At 38.4% G+C, this 22,004-nt stretch overlaps 1 protein-coding gene across 1 annotated transcript in view; it reads left to right on the forward strand.

The window, feature by feature from the left end:
• Positions 1-22,004, forward strand: part of slc15a4 (solute carrier family 15 member 4) — a 60,344-nt gene that overhangs the window by 26,299 nt on the left and 12,041 nt on the right. Inside the window, exons 7-8 of the mRNA XM_051901888.1 lie at positions 3,199-3,357; positions 15,279-15,437. Coding sequence (XP_051757848.1) covers positions 3,199-3,357; positions 15,279-15,437 — 318 coding nt within the window. The remainder of the gene's footprint in view (positions 1-3,198; positions 3,358-15,278; positions 15,438-22,004) is intronic.

Below are 22,004 nucleotides of genomic sequence, written 5' to 3' on the forward strand. Positions count from 1 at the left end.
TTTTTGCAGCATACATTCAAAATGGCTGATGATACAGTTATCTTGAATGTTCATCTTCTATTGCAGTGGACAGATATGCGACTCTCAATATACATGCAGTATGTCACAATACAGATTGGGAATTGGCAAAAATAAACTGATTTTCACTCCTTTTTAATTTAATGAGCAATGCATCAATTGCTTAAGTGGATTCCACTAAACAATACCTTTATATGTGACCCGTGCTGGCAAAATGAGTCGGAATGCGCACAGGCTAATTTCGAGCTACAGGCAAAACAAGTAAATAATGTCAGTTTTGGTCAAAATTGCGGTTTCCACAAAACTATGTCATTAATCCCTCGTCTAGCGATCCCAATGCTCCAAATAGCAATTAAACATCTAAAATGATCTTTATTTAATGTTTTCTGAGAGGAGTACCTTTCATTTGACCATGAAAAATTCCGTTTTTCTCTGCTCGCTTCTGGACGACTGGCACTTTCTCTCAGCACTTTAACTCGATTTTTCTCAAAATTGACTTTGCTGACTCTATCGACTTCAAACAGGTGTAGCGCAGTCATTTTTTGTTAAGCAAGGGCTAGTATGTAAAGTGATGAGCAGAACCGTAATTTCAAGTCTAATAGGATATTCACTGAGGGGAAAAAAGGAAAATAGGGTTGGGCTGTTTTTCTATCTATCAGGAATTGGTCGGATTGTGAAAAATTGGATTATTTGCTTTTCTCTTTTACTTCAGTGGTTTTGCCACTGAGCACAGATGCATGTGTGTACATTTATGTGCTATCACACAAGGCCTGTGCCTCTTAACTCAAGTGTATTGAAGCACTTTTAATCTGTGTCTACCCAGTAGCTGAACCCAGCAGGGCTTAGGTGGATTTTAAAATACCACTGCCAGAACCTCCTCACAACATTTACACAACGTTTTCCAAACAGATGGGTGCTTGGCAGTGGCATAGCTCTGAAGCCAACCTTACCCGCAGGCACAGATGATGCCCACACACCTGGACACACTTGTTGTCCTGCACTCAGGAAGCAGCCATTTCCACAGCAAGCTGTGCCGACAACAAAGCTGCAAACACACGCTACCGCCACACAGCAGACGATGCCTTGGGGCAGTTCCACTTCTATTCAATTTTCCCAGAAATAAAAGTTGATTTATTTTATTTTTTATTTTTTTTCAATCTGGGTTTAGAATCTCTTGGAAGTGCAGAAGTGAGGACTGTAATCTGCAGCAGGTCACACTTTTAGCCAAAGAGTGCTTTATTCCAGGCATCATTTGTATTCCGATCTAAATCTGACGCCACAGCCACAGATGAGAGCGGAACGCTTCTGGTGTTTGGGTGAGGGGTGGAGGGGGGATGAAAGATGAGAGGGAAGAGAGGAAAAAAAGTTACTGTTTTGTTAACTGAAGCACTTTGTGTTAGTGGCGTGCTATATATGCATCACACGCTGCTATTTTAAGCATATAAAATACAAGGTCATACCCCTTCACAAATGGAAATGTGTGCATGTCGGTGTGATTGGGATTCCACGAGGAGTTATCTGAATAGCACCTGCAACATGGTTATTATTGGATCAAGCTTTTAGATAGACCAGACTGACAATCTCTGCTCCCCTCCGATTACCTGCTAAACCTGGCCTGGTATAATTTTGTGTGTGCGACATGTTTTTATGTGTGGGAGATAAGCTGTTTGTGACCTGTGTGAAGCACTGGCATTGACCTGACACTTAATCCATTAATGGACTGTTCATACTTTTTTCATTCACTATTACATGCACTTTCCCTCTAGACATGCGCACATGTATCTGATCTAGCACCCTGACACACATACGTGGTCAACAACACCTAGTTTTTCAATGGCTGCTGCCAATATTTAGAAAGAAGTGTGTGCAATAGTTGATTTACTGCTGAATTATTTGCTGTAATTATATACACTAACACTACAATATACACTACTATTCAAAAGTTTGGGGTTGGTAAGGTCTTTTTTTTTCTCATTTATTTGAAATTATAGGATTAGTTCACTTTCAAATGATATTTACCCCAAGCTTTACTCACCCTCAAGCCATCCTAAGTGTATTTGACTTTCTTCTTTCTGATGAACACAATCGGAGAAATATTAATAAATATCCTGACACCTCCAAGCTTTATAATGGCAGTGAGCGAGGATTAACAAGTATGAGTTGGAAAAAAAAGTCCCTCCATCCACATCCATCCATCATAAACACGGCTCCAGGGGGTTAATAAAGGCTTTCTGAAGCGAAGCGCTGCGTTTGTGTAAAAAAACAAACAAACAAAAAAAAAAACATATTTAACAAGTTATGGGGTAAAATATCTAGCTTCTGCCAGACCGCCTTCTGTATTCTACTTACGAAGAAAGTGTAAAACTTTCATTTCAAAATGCTTACTCAACCCTATTAAACTTGTGGAAAAAACTTAACTGACGTGACACCAGTTTACACTTTACTTAATTTGTCTTCCGGCAATAAAAATTTGGACATCTTCATCCTGTTCAAAAGTTTTCACCCCCGGCTCTTAATGCAGCATATTTCTTTCTGGAGAATCAGTGAATGTTTGAACCTTTTTTAATAGTTGTGTTTGAGTCCCTCAATTGTCCTCTGTGTGAAAAGATGGATCTCAAAATCATACAGTCACTGCTGTAAAGGGTTCAAATATGCAAAAAATCCTTAAAAACTGAACAATCCGCAGGACCTGGTGGATTTTTCTGAAGAACATTGAGCAGTTTAATTGCTCAGAACAAACAAGGGACTCATGAACAACCATCATAAAACAAAAAAACAAAAAAAAAAAACAGTCGTAGATCATCCAGGTATCCACACACAGTATTAAGAACCAGTGGTTCCCAAACTTTTGAACAGGGTTATTTTAATAAATAGGTTAATTTTTTTTTGTCTTGTGGACTATATGTACAGCAGACATCTTTTATGTAAAATATCTTACTCAGGATAGTACTAAATAAAAAATAACATGCATTTTGAATGATCTCTCTTATTTTGTTAAAATTATTCACATTTTCACAGATTCTGCAAGTGGTTCCCAAACTTTTTTTATGCAACTGTATGACCTGAAATTCTTCACTGCCAACATCTCGTTGAAATGATATCCATACCATATGATTCTGAAAAGTTTTGGGGTATTTACTAGTCAATTTTATCTTATACCCTCTTTCTTGCTACTTTCAGGCATTTTAGAGACAAAGAGGCTGGATATTGTCCACACACGAGATCCCATCCCGCAGTCACTCGGTGGAGTTATATACTATGCAGCCGATCTACCCATATGGTGGCAAGTGCCTCAATACATCCTCATTGGTGTCAGCGAAATCTTCGCTAGTATTGCAGGTAGGTCCTTTGCAAAACTCTTCTGAACACACACGTTGGGTTTTCATGTTTTATGGGTATATTCCATAGACAATGATTTTTATAGTGTACAAACTGTATATTCTATCCCCTAACCCTAACACTTAGTATGATTTATAAGCTGTTTCCCTCATGAGGACTTTAATATGTTCATAATTCTGATGTTAGTATGATTTCTTGATGACTCGTTTTTGCAGCAGTATATCATACATAAACATAATCGATGTATTAAAACTGATGTTTTCCATGAAATGGCCCTTTTAACTTTTAGTAGTTCTTGAGATGATAGTGAGCCTGGAAAGACATTTGAGAGACAAGGACCATTATGAGAAACACCTCTGATTCTGATTGTAGAATTTTGTTTCTCATTATTTTAGATGCATATAATGAATAATTTGTCTGGATGAGTGTATAAACAGCATTGTTTTAAGCTTGATTTAATACAAGTGTGTTTTTGTGTCCTTCCAGTTCTCTGTCTCTTCTGTGCACTGTAGAGTTTTTCCGTAGGATCATTCATCTGTCCTAATGACCATGCTAATCAATGCGTGTCCTTTTAAAAACTGCAGTAAACTCTTCTCTGCCTTGCCTTTGTGTAGTAGCTCTTGTCTGAGCCGTTGCTGAAATTGCTTGCTAAGGAATCCATGGCTGTATCAATCAGGACCGATCGATCGGGGCTTGGCGATACATTATTGCAGTTGCGCAGTTAAGACGGCTAGGGAAAACATCTCGCTCCTGCTGGAATACACTAAGAAAATATCAAGAAAGTCTCTGGCAAGTGGGCTTGAGATTAATGAGAAAATAGATGAAAGGAAACTAAATCCCCCTAACGCAGCGTTTGTAAGAAAAAAACTGTGTGGGAGCGGCTCCTATTACCACCTTCACTGCTGAGATCTATAGTAATTACAGCAATTTCTGTCATGATGAGAACTGTAAGGAATTTCATTTGGATTTCACTTAACAAATCTGGTTCCTTAATAATTCCATGAAGAATTTGTTTTTATACATAATGTCACTGTCTGGCAGAAACCTTGTATGTCCAAAACTCCTACTTTTCAGGAAATTGAAAAACACTATTTTTTAAACAGTGAAACATCTTGTGGTCATAGTTGATATTTTGACTTTATATGTGGTCAGACACTTGCATGTGTCATTATATTATTAACATTTTATGAAGTTTTTGACCAGCAAATGTCAGACGTGTTTTGTCCATCGTTAGAATGGCAGCATCTGAAGCAGTAAATACATTGCATTAAAGGATTAGTTCACTTTAAAATGAACAATCGGAGTTATATTAATAATCACCCTGATGCTCTAAAGCTTTATAATGGCAGTGCATGGAAACCACCTTTTTGAAGCTCAAAAAGTGTATCCATCCATCATAAACGTACTCCACACAGCTCCGGGGTGTTAATAAAGGCCTTCTGAAGCAAAACGATGCATTTGTGTAAGAAAAATATGTAAGGGATAATGTACATCCAGCCGGTTGTTATCTTAGAATAAACCCCGACGGGGTGATCAGGACCCCGACGTGAAGCTCATTTAAGAGATACGGTACAGTCATACAGCATATTACATGGCATTTCCCATAAATAATTATGGGGATAAGATATTGATCTGAGATTAAACTGATTTAAAATTGTACCTGTTATCTTAATCCATTACAGTGAACAAAACAATAGTCGTAAAATGGCAGCAGCTGCGTTTGTATGAAACGAGAGCGCGAGTCCGCGATGCCGGATGACATAATTAAATAACTACACAAAATTTGACTTCTTTTTAATATTTTATTAGCTCACCAAAGGCAAAACTTCCACTAGGAAAACCTGTTCTTAGCAAGCATATAGCGTTGCAGACTTCAGTAACCCGGATGAGCCTATGTTAACTGTTTTCTGCGTTATCGGGGAATCACATACCGCTGGATGGTGCCATTGACCAATCAGAATCAAGTATTCCACAGAGCCATGTAATAAACATATTTAACATGTTGTAAAGTAAAATAACTAGCTTCAGTCAGACCGCCTTCTGTATTCAACTTACGCTACATTCTACGCCTTCCGTATTCAGCCTTGATCTTTTGACATATAAGAGGTCATTGTACTATAAAACCTAAATTCAATCTGTTCATCATATAAAGCAATTGTGTCTCTTCAGAAAATTTGGACTAAAACACTCAATTCAAATGGATTAGTTTTATGATCTCTTTATGAACTTTGTAAAGCATCTAAGTGATAGTTGCGAAGTTGTCAATGGAGTGACAGATCTCTCAGATTTTATCAAAAATATCTTCATTTGTGTTCCGAAGATGATCGAAAGTCTTATGGGTTTGGAACGACATGAGGGTGAGTAATTAATGACAGAATTTTCATTTTTGGGTGAACTATTCATTTAAAAAGAACCAGTTCACAATAATCATTCATTCACAAATTGAGCTACACTATTTGCTCAATATTTTGTTTATCGAAAATTAATTGATTTGATTTGATTGTTTATTTTTAAATTGAACAGATTCTGAGTAAGGTTGTCGATTCTCAACTCAGCTTCCACATTTTGGTCGTTTTCTAGAGGTTTACAGGTTACAGTGATCCATGGCACTTGTCTTATTTGTGTTCACTGTATCAGCTCTATATATATATCGCTGGTTATGTGCGGACCTGTCTGTGTCCATACACATTTTCACACAGGTTAGCAGTGTTTCTCTCTCCCCAAACACATAGCTGTGTTCATTTCAACCCTTCAGTCTTTCTTCCAAGGTCATGTTCAAATATGCTTGTTTTTCTCTTAGACACATGCCACACCGGTAATTTCACACCCATTTCACGCACAGAGTAAATCAAAGGCTGCACGTCCCGCCTCTTAGCCTTTATGAACCAACAAGACTAATAAGTAGCATTTGGCAAAGACAGGGAATAACACTCTCCCTTCATGCTGAATTGAAGAGAACACAGTACTGATTACTGGATTTCTCCTCTATTCCCTTAGAAGAGGTGTTTAAAATCAGATTGTCGCTCATAGTTTATGGTCCTTCAAAAAATGGGATTTTTTTTTTTTTTTTCAGACTGGATGACTACAAGGACTTACAAGGTCTTTTAAAGGAAGATATTGGCAGCAGAAAATGTTTCCAGGTTTTTTTTTTTTTTTTTTTGTCTGTCTGGATCTAATTTATTCATTTACTCTGTTAAATATCAGATAATTTGACCTTTTTATGGCAAGGCAAGGTTAGGTCAGATTGTATAATGTCATGTGGTCCGACTCTCCGAAAATGAATATATAATTCATGGTACTTTGTAAAAAAAATACCTAAAAAAAAAAAAAAAAAAAAAAAAAAGATTAAGATTTAATGGTGGGAACTCAGAAATGAGGTGTGTAGGATTCAAATGTAGTATCTTCAATAGTCAAATAACAAAAGAACAAGAAACTCAGAAACAACAATACAACCAAGAATGGACAAGATCTAACGCAAGGTTGCTCTAAAGTTATTCTAACGTTTCTCTAATTCTAAGGTAGTGACAATTTTTAGTGTAATGTTTGCATGACTGGTAATGTAGTGTTCATTTGATGGTTGTGTGTTGCAGTGCCAATGTTAAAGGGTTAGTTCACCCAAAAATTTAAACTTATTACTCACACTCATGTTGTTTCACACCTGTAAGACCTTCGTTCATCTTTGGAACACAAATTAAGATATTTTTGATAAAATCCAATGGCTCAGTAAGGCCCTTTTTCAATTCCCAGAAAGCTACTAAAAACATATTTAAAACAGTTCATGTGACTACAGTGGTTCAACCTTAATATTATAAAGTGTCTAGAATACTTTTTGTGCACCAAAAATAACAAAATAGCGACTTTTATTCAACAATATCTAGTGATGGGCGATTTCAAAACACTGCTTCACGAAGCTTCGAAGCTTTATGAATCTTTTGTTTTGAATCAGTGGTTCGGAGCGTGTATCAAACTGCCAAAGTCATGTGGAGTATTGAAGTTTCAAAACACTTATGATGTAACAAAGTCTCGTTTACTGAAATCATGCGATTTTGGCGCTCTGAACCACTGATTCAAAACAAATGATTCATAAAGCTTCGAAGCTTCATGAAGCAGTGTTTTGAAATCACCCATCACTAGTATTGTGGATAAAGTCACTATTTTGTTATTTTTGGCGCACAAACCGTATTCTCGTCGCTTTATAATGTTAAGGTTGAACCACTGTAGCCACATGAACTGTTTTAAATACGTGTTTAGTTCTTTCTGGTAGGGCTGCACGATTAATCGGACGATTAGAAAAGAAACATTGAAATCGCGCTTAAACGATTTGGCTTTTTGCAATTATGAAATCGCAAAGCTGCTATTATTTTTATTTATTTATTTATTTTTTATGTGCGGCTTGTCAATGAAGTATGGCTCCAAATGCTAATCCGTCTGAAAGCACTGCGAGTTTGAATCGCTTATAATGTGCATTTGAAAAACCAACGCGTGTCAAACATCTTTCCAGACATAAGAAGCATTTATTAACATCTTGTCCAACAAAAGACAACATTTAATAACATGTTTTTACTCCAAACTCACTTCATAACGACAGTTGAGCATCCTTCTGTGAGATGATGTGGCTTCTTACACAGAATAAGGCAGTTGTGTATTTATTAGTCATGTTTAATCAATCAAATTCAATCCTCTGTTTATTCAGCTACAGAGATAGTATGGGATTTCCTGGAATGACCCCTGTTCTACTTCAGCAGCAGGGCATATTTGCAGTTTCTGCGCGAGAGCGCCCCCTGGCCTTCAGATGGAGAAGCATTTACTACTGATCGCAGAGCCGTACAGCTCTGATAAGCTGCACATAAAATAATCGCAGCCTTTGCCAAATTGCGTGTGATAAAATTGCGATAAAACGTGCAGCCCTACTTTCTGGCCATTGAAAAAGGGAGTGTTATTGCTGGCGATGCAGGCATTCACTGAGCCATCGGATTTTATCAAAAATATCTTAATTTGTGTTCCTAAGATGAACAAAGGTCTTATGGGTGTGGAACGATATGAGGGTGAGTAATTAATGACAGAATTTTCATTTTTGGGTGAACTAACCCTTAAATATATTATTGATTTTAAAATAGTGTTCATTTAATGGTACTGTAATGTTGTCACTGTTAATGTAATGTTTCTTTTATAAAAATTCTAAACCAGCAAAACAGTTTTAAACCATTTCAGAAAAAAAAAAAATCTTCTTAAAGTTTTTGTTACACCATGACATTTTTAGAATAATTCCATTTAAATTTCTCTTAAAATAAATATAAAAGTTGTATAAAAGTTTTTTAAAACCACATAAAACCAGCATCATTCTAAGAACTTGATTTTTAAAAGATTTTTCTTTTTTGGACTTTCATTTTCTTTTTTTTTTTTTTTCCTCTCATTGAGCAGGTTTGCAATCCCAAACACTGATGTATGAATGTAGCCTAAATTAAATACTTGTCTGTTGTGTCCTTTGGGGTAAAAAGTACAATTCTCCCCTTTGAGACCCTTGTTCTTAGAAATATTTTTCCGTCAGTGCGCACTTCTCTTGAACATGATTTCAAACAGGAACACAAGTTAAAAAGCAGCATTTTACCCTCTTTTTTGTTAACACTGCAGCCCACTCCAAAAGAAATAAGCGACATCTTTTGTTTTTTCCTTTTTTCTTACTTCTGCTTTCTTTTGGGGATAGTGGCTGTCCCTAACAGTTAACATCTTCATTTCATTTTTTATCTGCGGACCCGAAAAAATTGAAAGAAAAAAAGGCTCAGCGCCGATGGAATAATATGTCCATGGTGGACGTAGCGGCCCCTGATTGAATTTCCAGCAGAATGGGGAGATGGGGAAGGCTAAGTGTAATCTTCCGCTCCTCCATCACGTCTCCAGGGGTTCGAGTATTGTGGAAAGCTATAAGACCCTATCTGCACAGGCGCTTTTTAAACCTGAAGAGAGCCATCAAGCTATGAGAATCAATACAAGAGGCAGCCCGCCGCTTCCTGATCACAGACAGCTGTGAAATGATAGAGAAATTGGAGAGGTGCGAAGACTGCATCAAAAATATTAAGATTAAAGACGCTGAATAGCATGTCACCCGCTGAAATGAAGATAAATTTTGCTTTTCTCATTTTCTTGAATAATCCTTTTACATTTGAACATGATTGGGAAGATGGCCAAGGCCAGAGATGGTTTGACGCAGTGCAAATCATTCTACGAACATCCATAAAATTGCACAATGTAGTTGTGCATATGATTTTTCCGTGTAAATTTGGGGAATATATCTTGAATGAAAATTGAATGTGGTCTGCTCTGAGATGGAGCAAAGCACTAACATGCTAATTCAGAAGATTATCCAGAAGCTCAGCTGCAGGACATTTATCCATCAGTTATGAAACAACATCTTGGCAAGTTTTTTTGGGGGGGAAAAACTCCTCAATTCCTTGGGGCAGCCAGACTAAGATTTAATATGACTGCAGCAGCAGCTAAACACAGGTTTGTGTCTGATAACTTCATGTCTGTGCGGCGGTGTGCTGACACACTTTCGTAGTCAACTCTCTCCATCTCACCCCAGGTCTCCAGTGTCCTAGCCCTCCCATGAAATGCAAATGCCTCCTGATAGCACGGAGGACCCTTAAAATAAAGTCTCAACGCTCCATCCTTACCCCTGGGGAACCTCCAGGAAATTGGATGACAAGAAATGTGACAAATGTCTCTGGAAAGTTCCCTCCTCTGGCCCTATTCTGTTTGAATAAATCCTTTTTAATGGACTCCACTGCCAGCTCACTTTGTCGTGGGCTGTCGGATGACAGCGGAAGCTGAGTTGATTCTGATTTTTCACATTTTGGTAGACGAACACTTGCACGTACACACACACCACCTGCGGGAGATACTGTATGTGTGGACTCAGATTGAGGGGACAGACCTAAAACCCGAATTCTTTTTTTTTTTTTTTTTTTTTTTTTTCTCCACTGGGAATTTTAATTATATATCGTTCTCTCCAAAAAATGTTAAAGGCTAATGTTCTTTCTGAGAAAGAAAAATCGCCCACTGCCTGACTCTGCAAGGGGAGAAATAAAACCAGAATATTTCAAGTTAAACTTCTTTTCTTGGTTTTTGAATAATTCAGCTTTGAAGTTAGAAAAGGTCAGGTTTTATATTTTATTTTTCTTCTTGCGTGATATTGTGGATGGTCTTGTCATTAGACTCTTGTTTCCATGCTCATGACATTGAGGCACCTTATGGATTTCCTTTTTTCCTGCTCTTAACCCTTACACCAATGCAAAGCTTTTGCAGTAGTGTTCATTTATTAATCAGGTCAGTCAACTTGCATCATGGAAAGGCAGGATTATAAGGTTGGTAGGTACCAAGAAAGTGGCAATGTGTGCAGGAAACAATGAAAATAGTGAAAACAAACTAAAGAGTAAACATTTAAAGGTCAAGGCAAACAGGGTCAAAGCTGAAATTATTTGAACTGAGCACCATATGTGCACACACAACGATGAGCCAAAATATTATGACCACCTGCCTGATATGCTGTTGGTCCTCCGCGTGCTGCCTAAACTGCGCTGACCCACTTTGGCATTGACTCTACAGGACCCCCAAAGGTTTCCTTTTGTATCTGGCACCAAGACGTTGGCAGCAGATCCTTCAAGCCCTGAAGGTTGTGAGGTGGAGCCACTGTGGATCGAATTTGTTAGTTGCCATCACATCCCACAGATGCTCAATTGGATTGAGATCTGGGAAATTTGGAGGCCGGGGCAACACCTTGAGCTCTTCATCATTATCCTCAAGCCATTCCTAAACAATAGGTGCAGTGTGGTAGGGTGCATTATCCTGCTAAAAGTGGCCATTTACACCAGGTCTGCAACAATGTTTAGGTAGTTGGCATGTGTAAAATTTACGTCCACATGAATGGCTGGATGCAGGGTTTCCCTGCAGAACATTACCCAGAGCATCACACCCCCTCCACCGACTTGTCGTCGTCCCACAGTTTATCCTGGTGCCATCACTTCCCCAAGTAAACGTTGCACATGGCTGTCCACGTGATGTAAAAGAAGACCAGGTGACCTTCTTTCTAGTCCTTCATCAGACCAGCTGACCTTTTCCACTGCTCCAAGGTTCAGTTCCAATGCTCGCGTGCCCACTGTAGGTCATCATAGGCACTCTGATTGGTCTGCGGCTACGTAGTCCCATACTCAGCAGAGTGTGACACATTCCTCTTATAACCATCATTACAATTTTGTGTGACTTGAGCCACAGTAGACCTTCTGTTGACTCAGACCAGACGGGATAGCCTTCGTTGCTCTCATGCAAGGATGAGCCTTGGGCACTCAACACGTTGTCGTTGGGATGTGGTTTGTCCCTCCTCAGACCACTGTTGGTAAATTCTCACCATTGCTGACATGGGAACAACCCACAAGCCTTGCCATTTCAGAGATACTCTTGACACAGTTGCCTTGACATAACAATTTGGCCCTTGTCAAAGATGCTCAGATCTTTATTCCTGCCCATTTCTCCTGCACCCAACACATTGATTATGAGAACTGATTTTTTTGCTTATCATCTAATCTACCTAGATCTTAATATGTGGCCTTGTTAGGAGATTATCAACAATAATTGCTTCACCTGTGACTGGTCATTATGTTTCGGCTCATCAGTGTATATATACAGAACTTTCCACTCCCATCTGCACTTTTATGGGATTGCGGTCTCACGCTAATTTGCCATGTTTAGTAAATCTGGCCCTTGTTGAGCATAAGAGACTTCTTTTAATAACATTTAACAGTAGGTGATGCCGATGATGGTCAATGCATTAGGTATCATTCACGCGAGTCATGTTAAATTCAATTCCAGTTCATTTTAGTATGTAACTCAATAATGTAAATAAAACCATTTTAGAAAAAAGAAAAGAAAAAAAAAAGCTCATGACATTTTCGTTGTCTTGATTGATTTTGAACAGTTAGTGTTGTTTTAAGTGTTTCTTGAGCCCAGGGCTTTTCAAACATCTGATCGCTGTCGTCAGACACAGCCTCCATGACACAAACAGCACTTAGAAAAGGTCAACCATGCCTGCAGACAGCTATAAACACTGTAATAGAGCAGCCGCATTCCTTCATCTCTCTCTTTCACTCTGCCCCTCCTGCCTCCATGTCTCCTAATGTGCATTTGTTTCAGAGCAGCATGAGCGTGGGATTGTGGGACGGGATTAGATGATCTCTTTTGCTCCGTTTGGTGGAATCCCTCCCTTTTCTTTTTAGCTGTTTTACTCCTGTGCTCTCTCTCACTCTCTCACTATCTGTCCATCTATCAGAGAAGATTCATGGCCTAACCAGGCTCAGTAAACGAGTCTGACAGTTGTGCCCACAAGCCATAATTTTAAAAATGACAAGTGTGAGGCGCCATGAAATTATCAATGTCAGCCAGCAGGCAGCCACCACTCAGGGTTAAAAGAGATTTGATCTTCTTTCTATTCTTTTGCTTCCTTTCTACATCCTCTGACTTTCCTGAACTATTTCATCTTTTCTTTCCACCACTCAGCATCCTCTGTATACTACTTTCCTTTTTATCTCTCTTTCTTTTTCTGTCTCTTTCAGTAAATATTTAGGGATGTGTGCTGATTTTGGCAGTTGAGTAGGTGTTTCTGAGTCATTCTGCTGCCAGGCCTTTATGAGTGCTACAGATGTATGGACACACACTCACCTCCAGACATGTTTTAGTGATTTAATCCCAAGTTTTGGCTGATGTCTCTGAAAAGGTTTTCTTGTCTACTTTGTAGGGGGTGTTAATGATGTAGGAATGCCACTTAAAAATATAATGCAGGAATAAATGATCAATTTATTAATTCAAAAGTAAACGTAAATAAATCAATAACTGACAAATAAATAGACTTAAGTAAAAATTAAAATAGACATGTGAAGCAAATTCATATAAAAAAAACTTTTAAATGTAGAATTAAAATAGTACATTAACTATTTTTTAAAATACACCTTTTAAATAGCAATAAAAAAAAAACATATTTACAGCGCTATTTTCCCAAATTTTTCTTTTCTTTTCTTTTTTTTTAAAAAACATTTTAACTACATTTTTAAACATAGATAAAATAAACATGAAATAATAATCATGTCTATTTATATGCCAATTTAATACCAAGTTCTATCATTAAACTCTAGATGGTGCTGGCTAATGGGTCCTTAACACATCCTGATGATATTTAAAGGGAACCCCTGGTATTAAGACTTGTATGGCTTAATATAACTTAAATGATGTCTCTTACTGAAATATGTAGTAGAAAACCCATTAAAGATTTTCGTTATTTAAAAAAAACATGACAAATTTGGACAATGCGGGGCACCATTTTGTTTAGGTGCACAGTGTGTTCTACATCGATGACGTCAAATGGTTGCACTCGGTGATGATCTGACACTACCCTGTTGCTATTTTTACCGCAACACAACTTGGAATATAATATATGATGCCACATTGTGCTGCTTTTGGTTGTAAATTTCAGTCAATGGACAACAAGAGAAGTGATGTAAGTCTTCACTTCTTTACTAGCGATAAGAGGAGAAAAGAATGGGAGGTTGTGATGAATGTGAATGAATAAAACTTCCTAAAGACCCGCGTCTTTGTTCTCTTCACTTTAGACCTGCTGCCTTTGAGGCTTTTAGTAGACCACAGCTGAAAGAGCTTACAGTTGGCGATGGATATAAGTGTAGGCTTTAACCAAATGCCGTACCTGTTGTGGAGACTGACGAGGGCAGCCTATAACACATCTCGATTGAGACAGACTGCCTCAAAGCTTGTGTGCGCTGTGATGCACGGGATATCTGTGATCGCATAAAACAGCAGCATCTTCTCAGCACGTTTAACTGTGTGTAATGCATTCAGGTGACATATCAGACGATTTTTACACATCAATCATACAACAGTAGTTCGAATAGCCACAGAGACATTGCACGGCTTCGATGTTTTCATCCTCACTAATTTTACGCTCTGGCTCAAATTAAAAAGGCTGATCGTGTTTTAAAAGGAACCCTGCGGGTATTAAGACTTGTATGTGTAACTAGATTACCGTTGCACCAAAAATACAGATGAAAAAGTATCAAAGGCATTCCTTTTTCCTGTTGTGGTAAAAATAGCAACAGAGCAGTGTCAGTAGCTCACTGAGAGCAACCATTTGACATCATCGACGTGGAATGCACTGTGCACCTAAACAAAATGGCGCCCCACATTGTCCAAATATGTCATGGATTTTTTAAATAACGTAAATCTTTCGTGGGTTTTCTACTACATATTTTAGTAAGAGACATCATTTACATCATTATGTTAAGCCATACAAGTCTTAATACCAGTGGTTCCCTTTAAATTATTAAGGGCATAAGCTGGTTGGTTCTTCTCGCATATGCAGCCAATAAGCTTGCTGCTCAACATTTAAATAGTCGGTTATCATTCACTATAGCATTTTGCACTGCATGTTCAGATTTTTTTCTGAAACACTCCACCTTCCCCAGCTCCACCTTCATAGATCTGCTACGGATATTTTTTTATATAATATTTGTCGCAGAAGCAGCATGTCTTACATTTTCACAGTTGTGTATGTATTGACAGTATCAAGTCCCTGTACTTCCTCTGCAGCAGTAGCAGCAGAAAAAAAAGTGTTGTTTTTTTTTTAATTCAAACCATTTATAATTCATTAATTTTTTTATGTTTAAGTGGTACATGCACATACATTGTAGCCTCTTTTAATGCAAACACTCACCCTTTCTATGCAAATAAGGCTCATTATAGATCACGTCTTATTCACAAAAGTCAGAACTGTTTGCCTGCAGGTTGACACAGTATAGAAAGTATATGAGAATAAACAGCACTTTTTGCAAACTTCAGACTTTAATCCTTGATTTCTGTGTTTGTAGGTCTGGAGTTCGCCTACTCTGCAGCCCCGCGCTCCATGCAGAGCGCTATAATGGGCCTGTTCTTCTTCTTCTCCGGCATCGGCTCCTTTGTGGGATCTGGACTTCTTGCTATCGTCTCTCTCAAAGCCATAGGCTGGATGTCCTCACATAAAGACTTCGGTAAGTCTTGTGTGAGCACGTTAGAATATAGAACAAGATATGTGAATAGCACTGCACAGCATAAGGTCTGGGATGAAACAGATGTAGCCTAGCTTTTGAATAGTGTGTCTGTTGAAATGAGTGTGTGCATGAATATAAATGTGAGTGTGTGTGGGTCAGGCTTTGCCTGCATTGAGGGGACCAAATGTTCCTATAACGATCATTAAACCTAAAATTAGCTACATTGTGGGGACCTGTGAGGAAAAGGGCTTGATAAGCATACTTAATTATGACTTAATGAAAATGTAAAATGCAGAAAGGTTTGTGAAAGGGTTAGAGGGTATAGAAAATATATTTAGCTCAGTATAAACGCAATTAAAGTCAATATAAAGTCCTGTTCAGCAGCTTGGATTTTTAAGAAACACAGCTTTGATGCAATCATCATTTATAAGCTGATTGATTTAAAATATCCTGAAAATCAATGACTTTTATGTTCCAACTTGATGAATGAAATCGATGATGAAAGATGGTCCCTGATCAGCATTCTGTGTAAATGCGATTCATTGTAATTATGCCAAGAGGAAGAGAGGTCGTACCTTTCAGCTCACGGTTGTGTCAGAGATGAAGTGACGAGGTGAGCACATGTGCTTGATGGATGATGTGTGTTTTATGAGTGTGTGTCCACATACAAAGGCTTGAGCGTAATCATTAGTAGGAGTTTGTAGGGGAATCAGATATACAGAGTGTCAGCATACAGATACAGATTATCAGTTTTTTTTTTTTTTTTTTTTGTATGTTTATTTCTGCTTCCGTCTTTTTAGAAGGCCATCCTAAACTAGTTCACACAGCAGTTATTGTGATATATACAGTGACATATACATTATTAACTGAAAATATTGCTTAGCCCGCCATAATGCTACTTCAAGATTAAGATTTCTCTGTATTGGACCAGTTTCCATCTTCAAATTGGTTTTAAATTCTGAAACTTTATCATGCATGGAGATGAAATCAAAATGGTTGGACCCATGATTTTTAAATGAATGTCCCTAGTTTTGCTGTGCATTCATCATCAATACGTGTTGTTATTTTGTAGAAAAATTGTTTTCATAATCTTTCATTAAAATGTAACTATATAGTACCTCTGAAAGGTGAAAAAGAAATATCAACCAATAATATGTTTCACTCCCACCCTCTTTTCAGCATCCAGTCAAATCCAGATGAAGTAAATCAAGTCCTGTCCTACATTTTCCGCTGAATAGTCTGTTTCACTCATAAATGTGTCACATTATGTTACATGTGTTGCATGTTACATGCCGTTTTATGTTGTCTTGGCACATTTGAGTAAAGTAAACTCTGAAGTAGAGAAAGAAAGCCATACCTGTGTGCCAGGTCTGGTATTATGAATGTGCATGCTAATTGATGGTCATGTCAGGCTTACACCAGAATCGGTTTGTAAATCTGTCACAGCGAGGAGGATGAATAGCACAAAGGAGACAGTAGATGGATGTGATTTCCATCGCAATGACAGTTCAATGGTCCAGATGTACTCCCACCCATTCTGTGCATCTGAGGCAAATGAACAATTTACCCACAAACTACTTCAGCACCTATTAATACAGCACACCCAGACAGGTGTGAGGCATTTCTGCTAATGGCAGCAGTGAGAGTGCATGTACTTCAAATCTGTCCCTCTTTGCTCTTTTTGTTTGGCAAGCATCACTGGGATATTAGAGTGGGCCTTAATATGAATTATATGACACATTGCTATTTTTTCTTTTTCTTGCGACAGTTATAGTAGAGAGAGGAAACGATGAGAAGTTGAAGAAACAGAACTGATTGTGAAAGAACAGTCAGACTCAAACCTGCAATGTCCATATGAGTGCCACATGTTTGAATATGAATAAGTGGTGCATTCATGCCATGTCGTAATTACCGTAATTTCGAGATGACAACATGTGACACTCTACTCTGAGCTGTTCACATCTTTGGACTGGGAATTATGCGTTTCTATGGCAACACTATCAATACACAAATGAATCTGCCACGGTCACATGGTACAAGTCGGAGCTCTCAGAAAATTCCCAGTGTACAATGAGGATGTGAAAGTTTTTTACAAGTTGTAATCTCATAATTACGGTAATTATGACATGCCGTGGATGCAGCTAATGGCCACGTTCATACAGCAGCAGAATACGGTTGTCAGTCCTGTATTTAAGTCCTTAATATGGTTACATTCACACACAGTTCAGTTATTTATGGTAGTGACGGCCGCATTTTATAGCCAATGCTTGACAGTACCAGCACTTGTCTATTTTTACCTTTAGCGAACCACCAGTTTTCCTTGTGTACCAGCACTTCCGACATGTTGCATGTACAGAGGCCCGCCATGCCCTCCCTTCTTTAGGAGTGCGTTTTGAACTGAGCATCAGGAGTACCGACACTTCTGTTTTTCAAGCACTGTCTACACAGCAAAATCACCAGAGTTAAATTAACTCTGCTTGGAGTACATATGGTCCCTCTCTAAATAGTGTTAAAGTAACACTTAACCAGAGTTAATGTTAATGAGATAATTAAGTGATGATTGAACGGTAGTGATGAACACCTGTTGTTAACAAGCAGAATCACTGAAGAAAAGAGAAACACGAGAACTACAACTGACTTCAGCCACAGTCTTAGATGAAATCAACTGAAGATAAAAGACATAATATCTCTCAAGATCTCAGTAGAAGAGGATTATTTTTTCTTCAGTGATTCTGCTTGTTAACAGCATGTGTTCATCACTAATGCTCATTCATCACTTAATTAATCGCTTAATTATCTCAATAACTTTAACTGTGCTTCAGTGTTGCTTTTAACACTATTTAGAGAGGGACCATATGTACTCCGAACAGAGTTGATTTAACTCTGGTGATTTTGCTGTGTATACCTGAATTTACGCCTGTAAATTTTCAGGACTTACAGTACAACTCGGAAAACCCACTGTGTGAACGGAACCACACTGGACAACTTGTTTTCTGTCACGTCATACAGTGTGAGAGAGCCATTCTGCGCTGCATAAATGTGTGTCTACCGTGTGTTGCGGGTCTTCACGTGTGGTGTCGGTTTCCATAACTGCGTGTCATTTGAAGGATTTAGGTGTAGTCACAGTTCTCCACCGGAGCTGCTTCCATCAGTTTTGTGTTCTGGGTGCTCTCCTTCCAGATATTAAAGCTGTTTTCTGTTAATGAAGATTTGACGGATGAACTCACGACTCAATTGGACTCAAAAGTCAAAAATTATATCAAAAGTGACAAGACTTTTCAGTTTTATGGACGTTGCCATCTTAGATATTACTTTGGTCACTGTTGCTATGGTTACTGGTAAGAGAATACGGGCTTGACCCCCATCATACAGACAGTATTTGAGATGCTACTGTAAGTTGCTGTTTGAAGTGGACATTTTGAGACTCACACCTTTTTAAGTAAATGCGGTTATCAGTCCCAAAAACTGACAGTGTGAACGTAGGCTATATACATGTAACACATTGCTTTTTTTTTTTTTCTCTTCCCTGTTTGCCACTTTTTGTGATAGTAGAGAGAGAACAGGAAATTATGAAGAGAAGTGTTCCTTCAGAATCGATTCTATTCTTTCCAGCCAGACCTGAACCAGCAATGTCCATTTGAGCACCACAGACCTTTTTGCCACTTTTAGGGGTTATAGAGACCAGAGAGAGGACAGGAAATTACTGTAAATGGAGAAATGGAAAGAGCACTTACTGTATATTACACAGTGTTATTCTTTTTTTCTCTTTGTAGACACTTATATTGATAGTAGAGAGAGGACTGGAAGTGAGGTGAGGACGTAAAGGTGGAATGGAATCAGGATATTACTTTAAAATAGTTAACCCTGGGTGATTCTAATACCAGGGTAAACTCAATCCTGGGTTATCTTGTTTCATGTTTCACACTGCTCATACTTTACTCTGGGTAAACAATTAATCTTAGGTGTACATTCCTAAACCCTGGGTCAACATTCTTATTTTCATATTTGTGGATTGTGTGTCATTGATTAGATGAATGCAGCACTCGACCTGTGTACATAAAGGCACTAGCATTGTGCATCCTCGTATTATATATCGCCCTGTACTATCAAGTTTTTTGTGAATGGACTTTGTGGACTATAAAAGTAAAAATAAAACTTTTCTTAACTCCAACTGACGTGTTTTCTGTAACCATTTTACAGTTCTCCCCCTCAAAACGCTGATACTGCTGTTTATACAACAGGCTGTGTTTCTATGACTTCTATGACGATTGGGTGTCTGTTGCTAAGCATTTAGCCGAAATATTCTAACATCACATTGTTTCAAACATTACACTTTTGCCACAGCAATATGGGGTTAACACAGCAAAAGCGGTGCTAACTCTGCTCCGGAACAGGGTTTCATAACCCCAGGCAAAAATCAGTGCTACCCCCTTCTAAATTACATGTGTAAAATGTTTATCTACCCAGGGTTAAAAGCGGTGTTTAGAACAACAATAACCCGGGGTTAAGCGCAGTGTGAAAAGTCCTATAGTCACCACGGCTAGCCAGCCTGTGTGTTAGCTGCTAGACTCCAACATAATTAAATTCTTTCTATCTGTTCTCTCTTCCCCAAACTGAAGTAGAAAAGACACCTGCAGACTATCACACACTTGTGAAATCTGAATTAGATGCCCAGGATGACTTTGTGTCTAAACAACAGGAAGGATCGGTCCGGGTTTCATGTTGTTGTTTTTTTATTTTTGGCCAGCAGCATAATGTTATTCTTTATCTCTGCTGGTTACTCCATTACTGTTCTCTCTCCCTGTTTCCTGTGGTGTTGGACTCTGCAGGAAATGAAGAGAGAGAGGGAATTATGCAGCGTTGAGTAGAGAACTTTCAAAGTGTACGTACACACAGACGCCATCCAAGCCTGTGGCGCGCCTGCGGATGCATATACAGACTCCAACTTTTATAGGATCGGACACCCAGGTATTAATCACTAGCTGCAGGGCCTGATTACCCAGCATTCAGCTCCGTAACACACTCTCTAGCACTTATTTTCACAAATTTGAGCTTCTTCCCAGAATACCATTTAGCAGATCAAACCTACCTCTCAGGTTGCTTCCGAGGGTGAGTTCGGCACACTCTCTTACTTAAAATCCTACAACACTTGATGATAACCTTTGTAAAAGTGGAGGCAATCGGCCCATAGGGCTATTGGCTACCGCTCAGACAACGTTACTGGATCTCTTATCGCACTGATCACCAGAGAGCTTCTATAGTCCCCATAGGCTAGCAGGTGTAAATCTGCAGCTCGTCGTACATCCATGCTAATCCTTTGCTTCATTTGGCATGGTAAAGGCAAAGGAAAGGCACCCTCCAATTTCATTAGTATTTTTTTTTTTTTTTTTTTTGTAGTGTTGGTACTTTACATACCATACTGACACAGTTCTAGCTGTTAGACAGTTTGCATGATAAGACAATTCCGAGATGTTTTATTTTTTGATTCATGCATTTTTCATGCAGCACAACTTGTGCTGCTTTCTTTGAGTGTCTTTGACCATATGTACTGTTTTTAAAATGTAAAGTTAAAATAACTTTTTAAAAACACATCTCAAGACCCAATTCTGTCCCATTCTGGTGTTCTCCTTCTTGCACCTTATGTAAAATTCCCTGAAGAAACCCAATCTGATTGTGGCCAAGTGAACCTGAAACCAGCATAGCAATAGAAGACTTCCTAAAGATCAATGAATCAACTAGCCATTCATGTAAACCACCTATTCATTTTTGATAATGTCTAGTTGATGTAAATCTATTCATATCTATTTATAAGTGGAGGAAAATGGGCTAGATACACGGAATTAGAGAAACAAATGTCTTGTTGTGCCTTTGGATGTCAGAATCGGAATGTAAAAAAAGAGATGTGGTGTGTCTCAATCAGCTCCCTAGCTCCCAAACTCATGAATCAGTATATCATATACATGAATTCCGGCACTGGTAAGGACAGTAAAGGACACTGGCTCACTACACATTGGGACACTTATGACTCTATTTCCGGCGACGTGACAACGTCCTCATTGTACAACATCACAACTGGTATTATGAACAATAGCAGAGCTGATATCTTTCTGACATTACTTGTAATGTTATTTAAAGTACATTATGATAAATTCTTTGCTTTTTACATACGTGCAGCATTTCAGACGTAAATAAATTATAAATGTTAGCTAGGTTATGTTCATTGCCTGTCTAGTGATGTATGTTTATGCTGAAATATAATAGAATTATGGTTTGTATTTAAAAAAAAAAAAAAAAAAAAAAAAATCTATCACGCATCCTTAAGTGTAGTGAGTTGGCTCACGTGATTTAAGTTTCGCACTTCAGAACTTCCGTTAAGGGAGCATAGTGAGCATCGATGCTCCCTGGTTTTCATGGTGCATTGTGGGACTTTTCAGGGAGCGAACGTTTCAGTCCCCCGGAAGGATTCTGCGATTGAGACAGCCCTTAAAATGGCTGACTCCCTGATCAGTGCCCTGACTACTGAACTAGGGAGCTGATTGAGATGCACCCATGAACATCATCAAAGGT

This window comes from Ctenopharyngodon idella, chromosome 8, assembly GCF_019924925.1.
Source record: "Ctenopharyngodon idella isolate HZGC_01 chromosome 8, HZGC01, whole genome shotgun sequence".
Classification (NCBI taxonomy): domain Eukaryota; kingdom Metazoa; phylum Chordata; class Actinopteri; order Cypriniformes; family Xenocyprididae; genus Ctenopharyngodon; species Ctenopharyngodon idella.